The sequence below is a fragment of the Ovis aries genome, chromosome X, assembly GCF_016772045.2.
Source record: "Ovis aries strain OAR_USU_Benz2616 breed Rambouillet chromosome X, ARS-UI_Ramb_v3.0, whole genome shotgun sequence".
NCBI lineage: Eukaryota > Metazoa > Chordata > Mammalia > Artiodactyla > Bovidae > Ovis > Ovis aries.
This window is the reverse complement of record NC_056080.1, coordinates 69,923,186-69,944,824: the sequence shown is the minus strand read 5'-3', so window position 1 is coordinate 69,944,824 and position 21,639 is coordinate 69,923,186. Positions and strand designations below refer to the sequence as shown.

The window sequence follows — 21,639 nt, the reverse complement described above, 5'->3', positions numbered from 1 at the left end:
TCTTCCTCAGCGATCAATGCAAAGAAATAGAGGAAAACAATAGAATGGGAAATACTAGAGATCTCTTTAAGAAAATTAGACATACCAAAGGAACACTTCTTACAAGATGTGCACAATAAAGGACAAAAATGGTATGGACCTAAAAAGAAGTTGAAGATATTAAGAGGTGGCAAGCATACACAGAAGAACTATGCAAAATAGATCTTCATGACCCAGATAACCATGATGGTGTCATCACTCACCTAGAGCCAGACATCCTGAATGCAAAGTCAAGTGGGCCTTTAGAAACATCACTACAAACAAAGCTAGGTGGTGATGGAATTCCAATTGAACTATTTCAAATCCTAAAAGATGATGCTGTGAAAGTGCTGCACTCAATATGAAAGCAAATTTGGAAAACTCAGCAGTGGTCATAGGACTGGAAAAAGTCAGTTTTCATTCCAGTCACAAAGAAAGACAATGCCAATGCTCAAATTACTGCACAATTGGACCCATCTCACACACTGGCAAAGTAATGCTCAAAATTCTAAGCTAGGTTTCAACGATACTTGAACTGAGAAATTCCATATGTTCAAGTTGGATTTAGAAAAGGCAGAGAAACCAGAGATAAAATTGCCATCATCTATTGGATCATAGAAAAAGCACAAGATTCCAGAAAAGCATCTACTTCTGCTTCATGACTATGCCAAAGCCTTTGACTGTGTTCAGTTCAGTTCAGCTGCTCAATCGTGTCCAACTCTTTGTGACCCCATGGACTGCAGCATGTTAGGCTTCCTTGTCCATCACCAGCTCCGGGAGCTTACTCAAACTCATGTCCATCAAGTTGGAGGTGCCATCCGAACATCTCGTCCTCTGTTGTCCCTTTCTCCTCCTGCCGTCAACCTTTCCCAGCATCAGGGTCTTTTCCAATGAGTCAATTCTTCGCATCAGGTGGCCAAAGTATTGGAGTTTCAGCTTCAGCACCAGTCCTTCCAATCAATATTCAAGACTTTTGACTTTGTGGATCACAGCAAACTAGGAAAAATTCTTAAAGTGATGGGAATACCAGACCACCTTACCTCCCTCCTGAGAAATCTGTATGCAGGTCAAGAAGCAACAGTTAGAACCGGACATAGACTAGTTCAAAATTGGGAAAGGAGTATGTCAATGCTGTACCTTATCACCCTGATTATTTAACATATGCAGAATACATCATGCAAAATGCTGGGCTGAATGAAGCATAAGCTGGAATTAAGATTGCTGGGAGAAATAACCTCAGATATACAGATGATACCATCTTTATGGAAGAAAGCAAAGAACTAAAGAGCCTCTTGATTAAAGTGAAAGAGAAGAGTGAAAAAGTTGGCTTAAAATTCAACATTTGAAAAAAGAAGATCATGGCATCTGGTCCCATCACTTAATGACAAATAGACGGAGAAACAATAGAAATAGTGACAGACTTTATTTTCTTGGGCTCCAAAATCACTGCGGACTGTGACATGAAATTAAAAGATGCTTGCTCCAGAGATGTTATGGGGAGGGAGGTGGGAGGGGGGTTCATGTTTGGGAACGCATGTAAGAATTAAAGATATTAAAATTTAAAAAATAAAAAAGTAAAAAGTAAAAAAAAAAAAAAGAAAAGAAAAGAAAACCAATGACCCACCTAGACAGCATACTAAAAAGCAAAGACATTTACTTTTCCGAGAGAGGTCCACATAGTCAAAGCTATGGTTTTTCCAGTAGTCATGTATGGATGTGAGTTGGACCATTAAGAAAGCTGAGCACTGAAGAATTGATGCTTTTGGACTATGGTGTTGGAGAAGACTCTTGAAAGTCCCTTGGACTGCAAGGAGATCCAATCAGTCAATCCTAAATGAAATAAATCCTGAATATTCATTGGAAGGACTGAAGCTGAAGCTGAAGCTTCAATACTTTGGCCACCTGATGCAAAGAGCTGACTCATTAGAAAAGACCCTGAGGCTGGAAAAGATTAAAGGCAGGAGGAGAAGGGGACGAGAGGACAAGATGGTTGTATGGCATCATCAACTAGATGGGCATGAGTTTGAGCAAGCTCTGGGATTTGGTGATGGACAGGGAAGCCTGGTGTGCTGCAGTCCATGTGGTCACAAAGAGTCGGACACAACTGAGAGACTGAACTTACAAAGCATAGTGTCTGGCACATAGTAAACATTTGATACTTAGTTATTATATATTAAAACAAGTTTCTCGGCTGCTGATTTTAACTAGCCTGTATAAATATGTAAGTCTTGGTTCTGCCTTTTATTGGCTGTATGACTTTGGGCATGTTACTTAAGCTCCCAATTCCTCAGTTTTGTCACCTTTTTTTTTGTTGTTGTTGTTGGCAAAGTAATGTCTCTGCTTTTTTTTTATTTTATTTTTTTATTATTATTTTTTTTAATTTTTATTTTTACTTTATCTTACTTTACAATACTGTATTGGTTTTGCCATACATTGACATGAATCCACCACAGGTGTGCATGAGTTCTCAAACATGAACCCCCTCCCACCTCCCACCCGATATCATCTCTCTGGATCATCCCAGTGCCCCAGCCCCAAGCATCCTGTATCCTGCATCAAACATAGTTTGGAAATTCATTTCTGACATGATAGTATACATGTTTCAATACCATTAATGAAATCATAAGACTATGTGTACTACTTCCTGACACTTATTGAGCATTTGAAATAGCTCCATTAATATTGCTATTGTTATTATTTAAACTCGTTCTGGCCTCACAGGGGAGTGGTGGTGGTTTACTCACTAAGTCGTGTCTGACTCATGGGACCCCATGGACTGTAGCCTGCCAGGCTCCTCTGTCCATGTGTTTCTCCAGGTAAAAATACTGTAATGGGTTGTCATTTCCTTCTCCAGGGGATCTTTCCCATCCAGGAATTGAACCCAAGTTTCCTGTATTGCAGACAGAGTCTTTGCTGACTTGCTATGAGGGAAACCCTAAAGTGAAAGTGAAAGTCGCTCAGTCGTGTCTGACTCTTTGCCACTCCATATAGTCCATGGAATTCTCCAGGCCAGAATATTGGAGTGGGTAGCCTTTCCCTTCTCCAGGGGATCTTCCCAACCCAGGGATCGAACCCAGGTCTCCCGCATTGCAGGTGGACTCTTTACCAGTTTTCCTGAAAAGAATGGTGGAGAGAGAGGGAGTCAGAGGAAGTGACAGAAACAGAGAGAAAACAAGTGAACCTCTTGCTCTAGGATGAAGCCTAAGGGAGAGGAGGCTGAGGCCATGACATTATCAGCTTTGATGACTGAAAGTTGCCTATGCCTGGGTTTTCAGTAGCCTTTTGAGGTCTTTGGCTTGGGCAAGAGCATAAACAGCTAAAGGTAGACAGACTAACCACAGAATTTGGACAATTCAGGTCTGCATAACCCCTTTAAAAACAAACATTAGTGATGTGATGTTTTAAAGTCAGAACTTTTTTGCACTTCTTTACATGCATTGTTATGTATTGCATAAACTTAATTAAAATAATTTATTTAGAGAGAGGCATCCTTTTCTTTGTAATGTTTATGATCTTTAACATTTTAATCTAGTACTGCTGTGGAGCTCAAAATTTGGTTTCAGGCATGTGTTCTCCTTTACTTCACTTTATTTTCTCCATAAAACTTATTATAGTCTGTCATATTACTTTTTAGCTTATTTTGTTGTTGTTGTTTTTAGTTCTCCATGCTCTGAGTCTAGAACATAAGATTTGAAACAACTTTTTGTCTGTTATTTTCACCACTGCATTCTTAATGTCTAGAAAAATGTTTGACACATGGTTGGTGTTCAAGGAATTTGTTGAAAAAGTAAATGAATGAATTATGAGTCGCTCCCCCAGACAAACTTTCCCAAGAACCTCAAACTGCCTTGAATCAAGACTAGTCCAGAAGTCCCATAATCTCAACTGAGGAAGATGGTGACCTTGAGTGAGGAAGGTAAAAAGCTGAGCAGACAGTTTATACTAGACTAGCAGTGGGAGCAATGAAGGCTCTTTGTAACAAGCTTTTCATCTTTTAGGGCAGAGCTCCACCATGATATGGAAAACAAGGGATGTACAAGTCATCCCAATCTTAGGGCTTGCCTAGTTTCTCTCACTGACATATTTTAGGCTTCACACTGGCTCTACTCCTCCACCTTCCTGGATTCAGTACCTCTCTGGGTGTTTGGGACAGAAGAGCTTCATTCCCGGACACTCAGACAGAGAAAGAAGTAAAGCAGTAGGAAGTATATAGCTATTCAAAACTCTGAATACAGGCAAATTTTTACTCAGTCATCTGTACTTTGGCTTCTCCACTGAAACCAACTGCTTCATATTTTAAGAACCACTTCACCAATTCCACCAGGATCAGGAGACATTTGAGGGAAATAATCCAAGTATATATGAAATGAGAGCATGTGTTCCCAGTCATCAGGGGGCAATTTTGGAAGAAAAGACTGTGTGGAGGAAGGTGCTGTATATTTTAGACTCAGTAATATACAGGGTAGTGTCAAGAGAGTGAGAAAAAAGAGTGGCAGTACAGAGGCCTTACCATGAGATGAAGGAGGCTGAAGTTCATGAGATGATTTACCATTTACAAGGACAGTTATCTCTTCCCATCTCAACCCTGCTTCAGTCATTTGAATTACCCAGACTCCTTTTGTAAGATACAAACACCAAAGTGAGAATTAAAAGCAGTGGGTAGAGGTGTCTTAATGTAAATCTGTTCAATATGTCACTGTCTTGGCAGACATTTATGTCATTTATGTATTGGTTTTGGTCCACAAAGAAGTACTATTTCTGTAAGAGATGGGGAAAGATGTTAAAGTGCCACAAGAAACATAGATAAAGATTTTGGTAAACAATAGCAAACATAAACTGCTGGGCTTTGGGGGTACAGACAGAGATGGAAGATGGTTAATAAGGATGTAAAACCAATGGTATATCCCCATTTCTTCTGAGGATCTTTCTTAGGTCACCAATGACAAAGTTCTTATAATTTAAAACATAGCCTAGGGTTGACCATGCTGGTCATGATGTTAGAAAAGGCAGTGTTTGCTGTCATCACATGGGGAACCGATATACAATGTACTTTATGAAATGTTGACACTGCTTTCCCTGAGAGTTAGAAGGCATAAGGATGACTAGGAATTTCCTGTGCTGCTATCCTGGGACCACCACTTGTTTTAGTTATTGATCAGTCAGTCACCTCTTTCCAAAATCATCTCACTGTTGTTAGATGATTTTTCCCCCTGACTTTCCGCAGGCCTCCCAGTCATCCTAGGGTATTTCAGCAAGCCTGAAAAGTCCGATTCAAGCATCAACTTGGCAATAAACTGCAAATAAATCAAAGCCAAGTTGAACAAATCAGCTTAACCTTTCAGTTTGATCCCTGAACAGTCACCTGGGGATTTTCCTTTTGCAACTGTACATTAGTCTTCAGACAATTTCAAAAACAAAGTATTGGAATTGATTTGAGATCAAATATCCTTTAATAAGTTCTTTGCTGAAGGATGGAGGGAAGATAAAAGAAAATTGTCTCTGGATTCCCACAGATAAAGGCAAAGTTCAGGGGTCCCTTTTCTCCATATTCTTGCCAACATTTGTTGTTTCTTGTCTTTTTAATAATAGCCATTCTGACAGATGTGAGGTGGTATCTCATTTTACTTGCATATCCCTGATGATTAGTGATGCTGAGCATCTTTTCATGTGATATGCCTGTTGACCATCTTCCTTGGAAAAATGTCTATTCAGGTCTTCTGCATACCTGAAACTAATATAACATTGTATATCAATTATAATTCACTAAAAAGTGCAAGTTGAATAAATATTTGACCGAAGTATGACTGCTAGATAATTCAAGTGTATTTTATTACATTTAATAAGCACTTAAAATCCAAGTCGTAACTACAGTTGAATGATTGCTTTTGCTTTTAAATGTAAAATAAAAGGTAATTTTATATTTAGCTTACATTACATTTTGTTGGTTACATTGTTAATATGACAAAAAATGTATCATTAGCAAGCTATATTAACTATAAAATTTAAAATTAAAATAAATTGAAATATGGAAAAGTAAACAAAACTAAATATGGAAATTATACAGTAGGAAATTGGTTTATTGATATATGTCAACTTGGTTAATATATTCTATTAAATGGTTTGGTGTAATAATCCTAAAATTTCATAATTTTGAGAGTCAAGGGCACAAACAAAAGTTCACATATAGTTTATATTTATAAGAAACAGAAGAGAAAGAATACTAAAATAAACAAAAAGATTATTCATACTTTGATAACTAATTTGATCTTACAATATAACCTAACAACCAAAATTTACCTAACTTAACCTAATTTCATCTAACTCAATCTAATGCCTTACATATTCTATCTATAACCTGTTTTCAGAAGACAATATAATGCCTGATTATTTTTAGGAATTTAGATCGTGAGGAAAAAGTAATGCCATTTTTAAGAACTCTGTTTTATTATTTTTCTATTGTTTTAGCCTTTTTTTCAATCAGTTCCTAGTCCAGGCACAGATTTAGCGGTTTTTAAGAGTTACATTATGCTCATGAATTTTCATCTTAAAATTTTAGTATTTTTAATCTACATATATGTGGGATTCCCTGGTGGCTCAGATGGTAAAGCATCTGCCCGCAATGCAGGAGACCCGGGTTCGATCCCTGGTTCGGGAAGATCCCCTGGAGAAGGAAATGGCAACCCACTCCAATATTCTTGCCTAGAAAATTCCATGGATGGAGGAGCCTGGTGGGCTACAGTCCATCGGATCACAAAGAGTCCTACATGACTGAGTAACTTCACATATCTGAAAGACAAAGGTTAATAAGAGTTTTAACAATTAGCTTACCACTTTAGAAGTTTTAATTTTTTGTCATTATTTTATGGTTTTTAATCTTTTTTAAATCACTCCCTGGTGCAAGTTCAGCAACTTACAAAATGTGTTTCTGAAATTTTTACTTAAGAAGTCTTAGCATTTTAAAATTATCACATTTCTAAATAATTTTAAAAATGATTAAAACATATTTTAAGAATATTTTGGTTTTGTTTTGCAGTGCTTCAATTATGTGTGTATTTGTGTGTAGTATGTATGCAGGATATTTATTTTCACTACTTCTTAACTGAGCACAAATCTTTCAAGCTACACCATGCTCAGAAGTTTTGTTTAAGGTTTTAATATTCTTAAATCTATACTTCATTCAATAAATGGTAAGAGATTCTAAAGATGTTTTTGCTGCTTTTGTTGTTTAAGTTGGTCACAAAAAGTTTCTTTGTATATACTTTGAAATATTGATTTTAATTGCTCCTGAAGCAGATGCCAGTTTAGTAACTTCCTAGTTCCATTTTAATTCAAAGCATCATAAGAAAGTTATAGTATCTTTTAAGTTTTAAAAATGCTCAGAAAAGAAAAGTTGTAAGTTTTGTGTGTGTGTGTGTGTTGTTGTTCTTGTCTTCAAAGGAGTTATTTTGCTTTTATTTTTTGCCAATTAGGTCCTGACTTGGGCACAAATGTAGTGGATTTCTACCTGTACTCTAAAATTTTATACAAATAATACAGTAATTTAAAATTTACATATACTCAAATAATAAATAAAATATTAATGCAAGTGTTAGGAATATTTTTGTGGTTTTTATTATTTTACAGTTTTTCTTTTTGTGTGTGTTTGTTTGCATTGGTTTAGTTTGGTTTATGTATTTTTTTTTCAATATATTCCCAACCTGGGCACAAATTCAGCAGCTCTCTGGCTACATTGTGCTCCAAAATTAATATGAAAGCACAAGTAATTTACAGATCTCTGCTCTCTCACTCAAAAAATGATTGATGCAAGTTTTAAGAAAGTTTTTTGTTTTATTCTTATATTTTTGTTATACTTTTGTCTCTTTTGTTTTTTCAATTTGCTTCTGACCTGGGCACAAATACAGCAGCTTTATGGTTGCACTGTGCTTCAAAATTTCACATATGGAATATTTGTAAAAATTAGTCTCCCAAAAGAAAAATAATTGAAAATTCTTAGAGAAAATGTTAATTTCTCTTAGTTTTTTATGAACATTTGTTGTTTTATGTGATTTTCCATTTTGCCCTGTTTCAGGCACATACTTAGCAGCTTTCTGGATTTGACATTTCATATAAAAAATTTAATATAGTATAAAAAAGGAAAAGTTTTTCAAAGCTGACACTGCTGGTAACTGCAAATATGTAAATCCAGTTAATTTTCCATTTCTTCCCAGCAATATTCATACAAACACAACTTATGTTTCTGCTTTTAAAATATATACAATACATTATACTAACTTTTTAAAATTTGATATTTTATTAATAATATTAAACTAAAGTATATTCTTGTACTAAAAAAACTCAATGACAATTCAAAAAGCAAAAAATGACTAGTATATATCAGTAGTAACACAAAAGATTGTTTAAGAAAAAAACCTGAATTTGTTCTATATTTATAGGCCCAAACTAATTACCAAATATTGGAATGGAAATATATTTTTTCAAAGTTTTTAAGTAACCTCTATATCACTGAAGTCAAGGCTACTATTGGCTTATATAATGTGGTACAATGAATTTCCAACCCAGAAGAAGAGTTTGGCAATTCCTTTTGGCTGTTGTAATTAGATGTGACCTATAATTATTGAACAAAACAATATATGTATTACAATAAACATTCAAATATATGTATCTGACTATATTCAGTACATTAATCTATTCTCAATATCATTAGCTTCAAATTTTTTATTCAAAGCATAGGAAAATCATAGAAGAAACTATATCTGGACCTAAAGAGACTTCTTGTACCTAGAAGGTGGATTCTAGCATTAATTCACCACCATTATGTGTTGTTTGATCACTAACTTCCTCTTGAATAGCTGGAAGGGAAGGCTTTGTGGTCAGAGGTGTTTCAGTCTTAAACAGAGACTCCATCTTGATATGGGTATTGATATAGAAGGACTTCTGAAAGGACTCAAGGGTGAAGTAATAGATGAAAGGGTCAAAGCAACAGTTTAGAGTTGCAAGGCACAAGGTGATTGGATACATAATCTTTGCAAATCTTTCCAACAAGCAATTGGTAATGGCTTGGGAGCGCACCAGGGCATACAGGAAGAGAACAGAGTTATAGGGTACAAAGCATACCACAAAGACTGCCATATGCACTGTGATCATCTTCAGCACTTTTTTCTTATTAGTCCCAATTTGAGACAATGTAGCAGGCTTACGGAGGGTTTTTAGCACCACAGAAGAGCAAGAGACATTCAGTATCAAAGGAATGATAAAACCAACAACTTCAATAAATATGGTTATCTTGGACAGATACGTCTTCCATACACGTTTGGAGAAGCCCTCAAAGCAGGTGGTGGTTGCATTGTTGACATTAGTGGTGGAGAATAAAGAGGCTGAAATACCACCACTGAGGACTAGGATCCAGACTCCAGCACACACAATGGCAGAATTCCTCCTGGTCCTAATGGTACGGGATCGGAAGGGATAGACAATGGCCAGGAAACGATCCACACTAATACAGGTAAGGAAGAGCATGCTCCCATAGATGTTGGTTAGGAATGCAGTCCCAGAGATCTTGCAGAGGGTATCACCAAAAGGCCAGTGGCGGTTGAAATTGTAAAATATTTTGAAAGGTAGAGTGCAGACAAAGAGCAAATCAGAGAGGGCCAAATTGGTGATGAAAATAGCCGTCTCACTTCTCATTTTCATGCGGAAGCAGAAGACAAACAGAGAGGCACTGTTGGTTATCAAACCCAGGATGAATACAACACTGTAGACAGCACCATTCAGATTATACTTGAAAGAATCATCAACAATGCAAGTATTATTGGCAGTAGAATTGCCCAACCTGGGTCTGAGGTTTGAATTTAAATCTTGGAACTGGAAGTCAATGAATCTTCTGTCACCCATGGACTTTTATTCAGGAGGCCTGCAGGCTGCAGGGTTCAGCACTCTGAGACTAAAGACTGGTAGGAAATGTTTTCCTCCTATGGGAAATAAGATTAAATGAGTCATCAAATCTACCTTCAATCCATTTTTGCGGAGTAAAAGATATTCTGTTCACACAGACTGGAAATAACATGCACATTCAGTTTGGTTTAACAAGTACCTTTTGAATACCTACCATATATTAAAAGGTACTACAAGAGTATCTTGCAGGAACAGGAGGGACCACACTCAAGACAGTAAGCACAATACTGTAGCATTGCAATTCACAAGAATAAGGTATTTGTTCCTTCGGAGCCCTAGGCTAGCAAGGGTAGGAATACGGAGACTCTGATAGTTAAAACAATGCTAATACTTGGAAATTGGTATAATTTTTTTAACTTCTAAAACATGTTTTATTTGATTCCCATAAGAACACCATAAGATAGGCAAGGCAGGAATTTATCACCATGTTGCAGAAGCAAAAGCTGAGGCTTACATAATTTAGAAATACAATGTCAGAATTGGAAGAACATGTAAATGGTATAGTCAGAACCAGAATTCAGGTGTTCTTTTTAAATTCCTAACCAGAGGATTATTAAGCTTCTCTAAATTATATTGTCTACTCTCTGGTATTACTAAACTTCATTGTTGAGTGTTAGTTCTACTGCACAAGACTAAAGGTGGATATGGGACCTCCAGGAAAACCTCTTTTAAAAGTTATAACTAAACTCCTGAATTAAAATGTTGATTCACCTTTTCTTCTAAAATACAGGTTCAGAGAGCAGGAATTCCTCAGTACATTAAAGCTTCTGGCTGAAACTTTTTACACTCCATTACAATGCCTTTATAGAGAGAGAATTCAAATGACAATCACAGTGTTTCTCTCCTTTAGATTGTGGTCCCTTATCAGATTGTGGTCCCTTATCAAGGTTCTTTCATGCCATACCTTGAGCCTTGGATATTGTCCTACTCCCTCTCCCACTGCCCATTCCATGAGTTACATTCATGCTTTTAGCTTTTAAAATGGGCCAGGTCAATAAAGCCTTTTCTGGCTAAATACAAGTGAAATATGAAAGGTAGATTTGAGTTGAACAGCCATTCTTGTACGCGTGGAGGTCACTGACTAATTATCTTTGTTGAATATCTGAACCAATGTCGTTCAAAGGTGCATATAGAAATCTTACTAACATGCTCCTAGGTCAACAGCTGCCATTGGAGGACTGTCTTCTGAATGCTCTATAATGCACTGTGAATAAGCTGCAGCTGAATGAATTCTTTTCAATGAAGAGGATATGGAGTGAAAGTAGTCTTTGTTCCTGACATACCCAGTAATGAGTTTGCACATGATTATATTTTAAAATGTGAAAGCCATTTCTCTGAATTGATTCCTCCTTATGTCACTCTTTCTTTCCAGCTCCTGGAACAGAACACAGGGCCTCATATATAACAGAAAAGGGAGTGGCAGGAGGAACCTGCCAGAGATATAGAGGTCTGAAGTCACTTCGACCAGTGTTTGGCCTGAGGGAAGAAAACATGATTTGAGAGAAGAAAAAAAAAAAAAATTCACTCACTGTAGTGCCTAGAATGAGAGTTGACTTTGGAGAAAACAGAGTGCAAAAAATTACTGGCATTTTTAATAGCTAAAGTTTAAAGTTAAAATTGGAAGTGGGCTGTTTCTGAATTCTCATTTCACAAGCTTTATGGAGTGCCTCCCCTGAGTCTAACACTTCTGTAAGGTCATATTCCTTCTTGGCCATTTCATCTCATATGAAATGGCTCAACTCAAAAGCCAGCTCAACTTTTGCCAGAAGTGACCTTGATATATGAAAGCAGAGTATAGTAAGAATCTTGACAAAGTAAGGTCCAAGAGGAAAAAGAAAGCCAGACACGGAAGAAATAAAAATAGATGGGGAGAGCAGAAGAGGAGATAGGAAAGAAAGTAGCAGAGAAAGAAACATAGAACTGAGAGAAAAGGAAGAATAGAACACACAAAAAAGAAGACCTTGCTGGAGAGAGATCACTATTTCCATCTAATTTGTATTAAGGGCTCAGAAGATAATTACTGTAATTCCATCCTCTCTACCTTGCTTCATCTGACTTCTTCCATTTTTCTCAGAAAAAAAAGTACACAATGACTGCTTAAGGTCAATGAATCTAATCTGAAAAATAAAAACAAAAAGCCAGGAAAAGTTCAGTCAATGGAGTTCAAACCTCACCTTGAGAGCTATAAATCTAAGTTTCTACAGATTGCTTCACCAAGGGGTTGGCAGAAATGAAAACAATGGTAGCTTTCAACTGTTTAAACCACATTACATACTAGTTTACACCCGACATGCATTAGCCTGAAAGTCATTTTTTTTATTGCTGAAAGAAATCAAAATAGTCAAAAATATCCCTCTGACATAATGATAACCCTGTATGCGAGACAGCAAAAGAGACACAGATGTACAGAACAGTCTTTTGGACTCTGTGAGAGAGGGAGAGGGTGGGATGATTTGGGAGAATGGCACTGAAACATGTAGACTATCATACATGAAATGAATCGTCAGTCCAGGTTCGATGCATGATACTGGATGCTTGGGGCTGGTGCACTGAGATGACCCAGAGGGATGGTACGGGGAGGAAGGAGGGAGGGGGGTTCAGGATGGGGAACATATGTATTCCTGTGGCAGATTCATGTTGATGTATGGCAAACCAATACAATATTGTAAAGTAATTAACCTCCAATTAAAATAAATAAATTTATGTTTAAAAAATCACATAATCTAAAGAAATTATGAGACTGAAAAACCCCTAACATTAAAATCAACCCTAATTCACTATGATCTGCTTGTATTTGCCTTCTACAATAAGTACTGTCAATAAATTTTATTTGGAAAATGCTTTCATAATAGAAGACTTTCTATATTTGCTCAGAGTCCCTCCAGTCTGCCCACTGGTGATCCCCTTACAGAGCATACTTCTAGCTCACTGGCTCTGTATTATTTTGTACTTCCCAGGATGGCATGTTTCAAATAGCTGAGCTTTGCTCCCCAGTTTTCTATTCAGTTTTATATCTCTCAGAACATATACACTATATCCACAGCAGACAGTCTGCAAATGCCTAGCATTTCTGTTCTTCTGCTTTGCATAACCAAATTCTGTGGGAGAGAAAGGACCAAAGACAATAAGACATTACAGTCCCAATCCTGAAGAGAGAGCATGGGAAAACTGTCACTAAGGCCCTATTCACAGCTTTCCCTTACTCAAACACACAGCACCTTTTGCTGTCTGGCAGAGAGGGTGTGGTGCTAGGATTTAACACAGCACTGGAAGCAAGGAGTTCTATTTCTGATTCAGACATTGGTTCTCTCTGTAACTTGGCTATACAGTTTCTCTTCCTTGTATAAACATTACCTCTGAGCCTCACAGCTGAGGCTAGGAAGATTCAACAGGGTTTTTGAGTAGCTTTATGAGCTTGCCCAGCATTCAGTCCTACCTAACCACAAAGAAATATTACAGGAGTTTTTTCATTCTCCTTCATCTAGCACAGCTGGACACCTATGTCTCTGTCTTTCTTGGTATGCTGAACTTCATATTAGTAACACATCTTCCTCCTAACACCTCCTAACACTCTACTTCAGAAATCTTCCCTTGAATTTTGACCTTAACTACACAATTTTATCATAACAGGACAATCCAGGAATGTGTACCAAAAGGAATATCTTCCCACTGAGCTATGGTTAAAAAAAAAATCAGAGAGGCATTTGACTCAAAACTAATTCTGAAGAAAAAATCAATGAAAAAGAGAAACAAGATCTGTTTTCTGACTGGCTTTCCTTTCTTTCCACTGAAATAACCAGTGTTTTTTTAACCACTAGATTTTCCTAAATGGCTAACATATTGTGTACTGAATGGAAGCAAAGGGCCAACACTTGAGCTTCAGATGAGATGAAGAAGAAAAAGAAAAATTAGACTGATACAGTTAATTACATCTTTGACTGTAAGTAGCATTAGACTATTATCTTGTGAGGACCTTTACAGCCAATTATTCTAAACTAATCACCTAGGGGTTCAGAGTGCTGAGTGGATGTATTTTCAGTGACAACAAGCAGGAAACAAGTCACCTGGAGGTTGGCCAAAAAGAAATCTGACCTTCATGAATTTTTAACTTTGACCTACACATATGGAGCCAGTTCAGACAGTTCACAGTAGTGTTCACAATGTTTTTCCTTTATAAAAAATTTCTAATGATAACGAACTATAACATGCTTGGGGTCTTTGGGGCTACTGGAGGAAGTAGAGTTAACCCTTTTTTTCCTGTAAAGATGAATATCTAAATCACTTTACTAAGTGCTAAATTTTCAGATGATATATTGAAAACAAAGGTCTAATTTCTGGCATATTCCCAGTAGCCCAGAAAGGCTGACTTGCTTTTGTTCCTTACAGAAGACAATCTGAAATTCAGGGAGACAAGACCTTAAAGGAAGAGAATACTCAATTTTCCTTGCTTGGCTCCCTTTTTAATGAGCTTGGGTCAGATCAGAATGCCTCTGATCCCGAGTCATTTCCTCTTTCTACTCTGGTCGAAGCTTCGGAACACTGCCACAATAGTTTTCAGAGGAAGCTGAAACTTATTGGGTCTTTGTCTATAAATATTTAGCAGTGACGCAAACTAAAAAATACAAAAATGTTGCAAAAATATAGATTAAAACTATCCCACTGGAGTAATAGGGAATACGTCCAGATTGCCGTTCCTCAGACGAGTGGCTGCTAACAGAAAAGACTCCTTAAGGAAATCTTCTAGGCCAAGTCACAAGCACAGGTCACAATCAAACACATGGTTTCAATTGATGTTTCTGTGCACTGGTTACTGTTTCATAATAGTTTTCAAAACACAACCTAGCCATATAAAATTACATATGGAGGAAACCATTGGTAAATGTTTCACTCCATAACTGAGCTGGGAAATTCATCTCTACCAGGTTTCATCTCAAACAAGCCTGTGTCAAATGTTTAGATTAATAAGCCTTATTTATTTTATTTTTATCCTCATTTATTGTTTATACAAGAAATATCCTTTTGAAGAAATCTCTTTATGTTAAATTTGGTTCACACTAAGATTGTTATGACTGTTTTGTCCTCCTGCTTTATTTGAAATGAGCAGGAAATTGACATATATCCTAATCTGAGCAGTTCTATCCTTGGTGATTAACTTAATTTTTTTTTCACCAAAAAATTATTCTAGTCTCTCACTAACCTTTCATCTGATAACACAGTCTAATATTTGAAAAATAATGTGGTTTAGTGCTCAATATGATGGTGTCAAAGAGCTCATCATTCCTACTAAAGCAGAATTTTCCTTAGCAGTAAGTTATAGAGTAAGACAACTGTAGATAAATTGTTCAACCTAATATTATGAAATTGTCTAGAGTCTTGAAACTTAATATCTGATCTTAGCAGAAGCCCCAGACATTTTGAGGAAATTTTTAGGTGTTCCTAAAAGAACCTATTTCCAAATCCTGTGAGGTTCATACATGCCAGCTAGGAATCTGACTTTATTTCACATATTTGAACAAGTAAATTAGCTACCAATTTGCATATCAATTCATCTGAAATACTTGAATACTGATCCTGATAATATGAACAAAAGTCACATCTCTCATTACTAAAGGTATATACCAGTGGCAGAGAAGGTTTAAACCAAAGAATCAATATTTTTCCACCCCAAATCTGCCTGGATTACAATAAACAAATACAATTCTTCCATACATTCTGGATTTTTTAAATCATATAATCTGTAATAAACTGGAAACACTGGTTAGAAAAAAAAAGTTGGAGAATAAAATTAAGAATTTTAGACAGAGTTATTACCAGGACAGTGGTACTCACCACATTAGTTCAAACCAAATTCTGGCACCAATTTTATCCAAGACTTGGTTGATCAATGAACTTTCTGGAGGTACTGTGGTTAGAGATTTCCTCCAGTGGATGCTGTGAAATAGAAATGATCACAATAGCATATCATGGAAAGAACTTTTCAATAAAGCGTATACCAAAATCATAAGGTAAAAAAAATTGATTATATGATATGCTGCTGCTGCTAAGTCGCTTCAGTTGTGTCTGACTCTGTGCAACCCCATAGATGGCAGCCCACCAAGCTCCGCTGTCCCCGGGATTCTCCAGGTAAGAACACTGGAGTGGGTTGCCATTTCCTTCTTCAATGCATGAAAATGAAAACTGAAAGTGAAGTCTCTCAGTCGTTCCGACTCTTTGCGACCCCATGGACTATAGCCTACTGGGCTCCTCTGTCCTTGGGATTTTCCAGGCAAGAGTAGTGGAGTGGGTTGCCACTATCTTCTCCAATTATATAATATAAATCAGAGTAAATGAGAGCCAACACATTTAAAAATGGTATATAAATGCTTTCAATTTCATTATTACAGAGTTGCTGATAACATTTTATTTTTGAAACTTGTTACTGCTATGTCATATTTTATTAGTTATATTAACACACATGAAGTCCATGAGTTTATGTAACTTATAATCATTTAAGGATAACTAGTGACAAAAGGCATAAAATACTTCTTCCACTTTGTAAGGTAATTGTTTTTGTTGTTGTTATTCAGTCACTAAGATGTGTCTGACTCTTTGTGACCCCATGACTACAGCACGCCAGGCTCCCCTGTCCTTCACTATTTTCTGGAGTTTACTCAGATTACTTTATATTAAAAATAATTGAACAAAGGAGATTTCTTTATTTTGATTGAAGTTGTATTGGTTCTTTGGGTTTTGTTGTTGTTGTTGTTTTTCTGCTTTCTTTTTCCCTGGCAATGACTATTACTATTGAGCAGGAGCCTTGATAGGCGAAGAAAAAAGAAGACTGGAACAACTTGTGGAGACCTTACTGCCTTGTCTCTAACCTGCATCCCTAGTCCAGCTGGATTTCTTCCTTCTCTGAACTGTAGTCATATGAGCAAGTCTTCAATTACTGGATATTAGCACACTGACAGTCACCACTGCCTCTACTAGGATGTCCTAGGGCAACCTAATATAGCATATCTGTAACATCTTCAAATCACAATTCTACCTAAAATAACTGTATAGAACCAGAAATATTCTGCAATGGTATTCTTACAAGTAGCACTTACTGCCTGTAAAGTGGCAAACTTATACTATCATCACATCTCACTCCTTTCTGAAGGTGGCCTAAACAAAACAAAGTAGACTGCTATGCTTGAACTCTCCTGAAATAATTTTTCTCTAATCTAAAGAAATCAAAACTTAAAAATAAAATCATGAGACAATTTTAAATATATTTGAGATCACCTTAACATTAAGGAGAATCGATTTTCACACTCCTCCAGAGACCAGTGTTCCTAGAAAGAAATTAATATTATTTTATTGGTTTATCTTAAAGAAATAACCATTAACATTTCTTTTATGGCTTTCACAATTGACACAGATTATAAAGAAAAAACTTCTTTGGTTTAGAATCAAAGAAAACTAAGAAGTTCAAATACCTAGAAGTTTTCATACTTGGTATTAATTCAATGTAGCCACATCCAGCCCCATCACTAGCTAACTGTGTGAGACCAAGTCACAGGCCCCTTCTGGTCCTCAGTTTCTCATTTTCCTCCATCTTTGCCTTGATTATTAGCAGCCTTCAACTGGCGTCATGGCAGTGTGACTTTACTGGCTGTTCCCTCCTATCGGTTGTTTTCACCAGCTCCCATTTGTCACTGCAAATAAAAATTTTAATCCCTCAAAGTCTGAGATAAGGGGAATTAATTTTTATTAGACTCAGTAAAACTACTGCTAATTTATTTTATTTTTAATTGAGGTATAATTGACATATTATTAGTTTAAAGTGTATATCATAATGATGATTTGATTTATATTTGTATGCATTGTGAAATGATTATCATGGTAAGTCTAGTCAATATCCATTACCATACATAGTTTAGATTTAACATCAGAAGTAAATATTATTAATTTTTATCAGAACCTGAGAATCACAGATCAAGCTGGCATTTACATGGTAAAGTCTCCCTGATACCCTCATTTTCCTCCTCTTCTTTCCTCATGCTCATATCAGCCCTAATCGTCTAGGTCTTAATCCTTGACCTATTCTACCTGTTCCCCAGTCACCTCTCTTCAAAATATAAGATTATTGAAATACTTCAGAACATAACTCTAAGGAATCAGTAGATTATTTATCTTATGCTTTGCTCTAATAACCAATCATTTATCTACCAAAAATGGGACTGGATAACCCATGGTAGGTGAATTCCTATTAAGCTCCCAATTTTTAGTACTAATATTCACAAGTACATTATTATGCTTCCTCCTCTCCATTAAAAAGGCCAAGTGTAGACTATACCCAATGACCACATAGACAGAAAAAAGGCAACTACACAATTAATCTTTGACCACACCACAGTAAGGGCAACAATTTTCATTACAGTTTCTGTCAGATGGAACTGAATAAATTAAGCTTTAGCTAAACTTAGCCTATCTCTGTAAGTCATATTCCTAGCCCTCTTTTTAACTTTTGTGAGTATACATCCAGAAAGGCTGGTCTGCTTGTTCCAATAGGGCTTTCATTTGCAACTCCGATTAGCAGGAGATGCTTTAGAGTATAGCCGCCATCAAGTGTATTAGCTGAACTCATCTTTTTCAGCAAAAGCACATTTCATCTGTGACAAGGCAAAATAATTTACAGTCTATGTTGATGGGATATGTTATTTGAAATTCTGTTCTGAAAAATAAACTTTTCAAAGCCACTGAATAATTTGGAGCTTAGGTTGTTATTGCTGTCTTCTTCATATTAGCTAAGGAAAAAGAAAGTTGGTATAATTTGATAAGGTAGCAAAATGAACAACCCAACTAAGCTCTGAAATATTTTAATCTTAGAATTTGTCTGGTCCTTTCCATAGTGGAATAATAAATTACAGTGCTCAATTTCCTAAAACAAAGTAACTAAAATATAATATTTATCAATTCAACAAAATCTTGTAAGTAAAAAAAAAAAATCTTAAAAATATTCAGGATATACAAGAAGAGAATTTTAAATGTTACATTATTGAATTTGTTTGGAAAACAGTAATTAATTTCACATATAAGAGCAAATTCCATTTATGCCAGAATTAATTTTCAATTAAACTGTGTTTCTTCCTTTATGGATTATTCATGAATTATTCAATAAAGCAAATGTCACATTCTCCACCAATCAATTAGGCATCAAAGACATGCTGCTGTATAGTTTTACTAGAAGAAACCTCATCATAATAGAAGCCACATTAGCTCACAATCAATTGTAAACCAAAGAAATATAAAGCTAGCCAAAGAAATTTATAAATTCCTTTACTCTGTGATTTTAAATCAGCTTTTTAGGACAACTGCGTTAACATGAAACAGCCTGAAAATATTGTATCTCTTCCACTAGAACAGTATTACTGCCAAAACAATAGAAAATCCTCTTTTGTAACCATTCAACATGAAGATCCCTGTTCAGCACTTCAGCGTTGTAATCTAATTTCTTTCCCCAAACCCTCAAAGCCTCAGTGCTTCCACTGAAGTTTGTTATGCCATCCCCCACCCCCAAACGCCCGAATCAAATCTTTCTCAAAGAGACTTACCCCAAGAAAGAGTGTGCTAGATGAGAGAGTGTGCTCATGCCTGTAGACAATTAGCTAATAAACATGTAAACGGGAAACTCGCACTTTAGAAGTGCATATTTTGATCTATTATTATTTTTTACAGGGAAAGTTTATCCCAGCCCAAAGTAACAGACTCTGGCTGCTGCAGCTTCTTACAGCAAACTGCTCCTTCTGAAAATGTGAGCTTATTTACATTTATCTCTTTCCCTTTGTTAAGGAACGGCCCTCTTGAATGCTGTAGCTGGCATGCCTTTAAAACCGAGACACAAGAAAAGGCCCAAAGTCCGGGCCTGAGCGGAGGGCCTGGGGAACTCTTGGGGGTCTCAATAGGAAATGCTTTTCATTGGATAAGAAGGCATTATTAGGAGCCAAGATCCCGCCCAATCCTCTGTGCTCCACGGTTCCCTCAGTCACCAATCACTGGACTGAAGAAGTTTTTCCTTAAAGAGCATTGCCCAGGAAAAGCAGTTTTCACAGTCAAGAACTGGCGGCTTAAGTGCCACTTCACAATATTAAAAAAATGTCTTCCCTGGGCAATAAATCCTCTGAGAAATCCTGTGTGCCTGTCTTTGCTGCAGGACTGCTATCTTCTCCCATCCCCTTACAATTCTAATGAGGAGGATGAGATGAAACTCCAAACTGGGAGGAGTGTTTCACTTTTGAGCAGCCCATATTTGTTCCAACTTGTTTAAAATAATTGCAATAACAATATTAATAATAATAGGGGCAGGGAAAGGCAAAGTGATTGGTACCATAAATACACTCCTATGCAAAATACACTCCTACCTATGCAAAATTAAATCTCCCACCACCACAATAAAATGAAATTTAATACTATACTCACTTACTTAAGCCAGTGAAGTGCCCTCAGATGGAGATATGCTCAGGTCCCAGAGCTTTAGTACCCACCTTCCATGTACTAGGGAGTGTTCTGTGGCAAAAAGAGGGTCTACACTTTGCTTAAATATCTTCCTGGAAGGACATCTAATTACTACGAGATTTTTCAGAGTTTTGCTAAAAACCAAAATAAATAATACAGATGCGATTTGTTTATAATGAGAACTTATCTTCAACTGTATACCTACTTCCCCCGGGCAAGTTCTTTTCCTATAGGTTTACCACCTTGGTTGCTCACACTGTTTTTTGTGTTTTTTATTTTTTTCCCCTCCTTCTCTCCCTCTCTTTGATTTGAATTTGTTACAGAAATTCATTCACTCATCTGTAACTTCTCACTAATTCTTCCCTTCTGTCAGCTCCCTTCATCCTTTCCTCTATCTCCACTCACTGCCAATGCTACCACCAGCAGCCACCCCTCCCCCTTCTCTGAAATGAAACTCCTGGGCCAGGGACAAGATGCTTTCTTACTCTGGGCAAAGTGGTGTTCCTGGAGAACTGAGGGACTCTCTGACTGCTTTAAAACTTTGGTCTATATAATTAAGTTGCTTCCCAAATAAAGCATGCTTCGTCTTTATTAATTCTGCCTCTTTCTATAGCTCAGTTGTGACTTTTCACTGAGTCAAGCTAGCAAGCAAGTGTGAAGCTGATACTAGCCTTATTATTTGTGACTGATTCTAAAAAACACTTTCTCTGTTGTTTTCCTTCTCCCCCACTCCCAGTCTCTGCTCGTTCTGTTCCCCTCTCCACTTATCTCAGGTATGTCTATTTCTGTCAGTTGCAGAATTGGCTATGTCTCCACAAATGATCATTCACCCACTCTGAGCCTGTATCAGTCCTTGGCATATTTATCAATCTACAAGAGAAAGACATAGTCACTGTACTACAATGCCTCACAGCCTAGCTAGGGACACAAGACACATGAAAGGGTGAGATACCAAAGGAAATTTCAAAAAATATTAAACTCATTATATGGAAAGTAAGTTCTGTAATGGATCAGAGGATGGAGATGAAGTCCCATGGATAAGGCCAGAAGGGCTTCCCAGAAGAAGTGGAATTCAAACTGGACTTTGATAGATAATTGGTGTTTAAATAATACAAGAAAACAAGGAGAAATCTTTTCAGGGGGCCAGATAATAAGTGATCAGATGCAGTGGTGTAGAATAAGATGAGGGGA

At 36.7% G+C, this 21,639-nt stretch overlaps 1 protein-coding gene across 1 annotated transcript; it reads right to left on the bottom strand.

Moving 5' to 3' along the window:
• Nucleotides 1-5,819: 5,819 nt before the first annotated feature.
• Nucleotides 5,820-19,835, bottom strand: LPAR4 (lysophosphatidic acid receptor 4). The gene is made up of 4 exons (XM_004022215.6): nucleotides 19,548-19,835; nucleotides 17,236-17,285; nucleotides 15,799-15,900; nucleotides 5,820-9,986 (listed from the first exon to the last, which is right to left on the bottom strand). The coding sequence occupies exon 4, from the start codon at nucleotides 9,907-9,909 to the stop codon at nucleotides 8,797-8,799; it is 1,113 nt and encodes a 370-aa protein (XP_004022264.1). The 5' UTR covers nucleotides 9,910-9,986; nucleotides 15,799-15,900; nucleotides 17,236-17,285; nucleotides 19,548-19,835; the 3' UTR covers nucleotides 5,820-8,796.
• Nucleotides 19,836-21,639: the final 1,804 nt, after the last annotated feature.

Coding starts and splice junctions, on each gene's coding strand:
- LPAR4 (XM_004022215.6), bottom strand. CDS start 9,909: ATGGGTGACAGAAGATTCATTGACTTCCAGTTCCAAGATTTAAATTCA.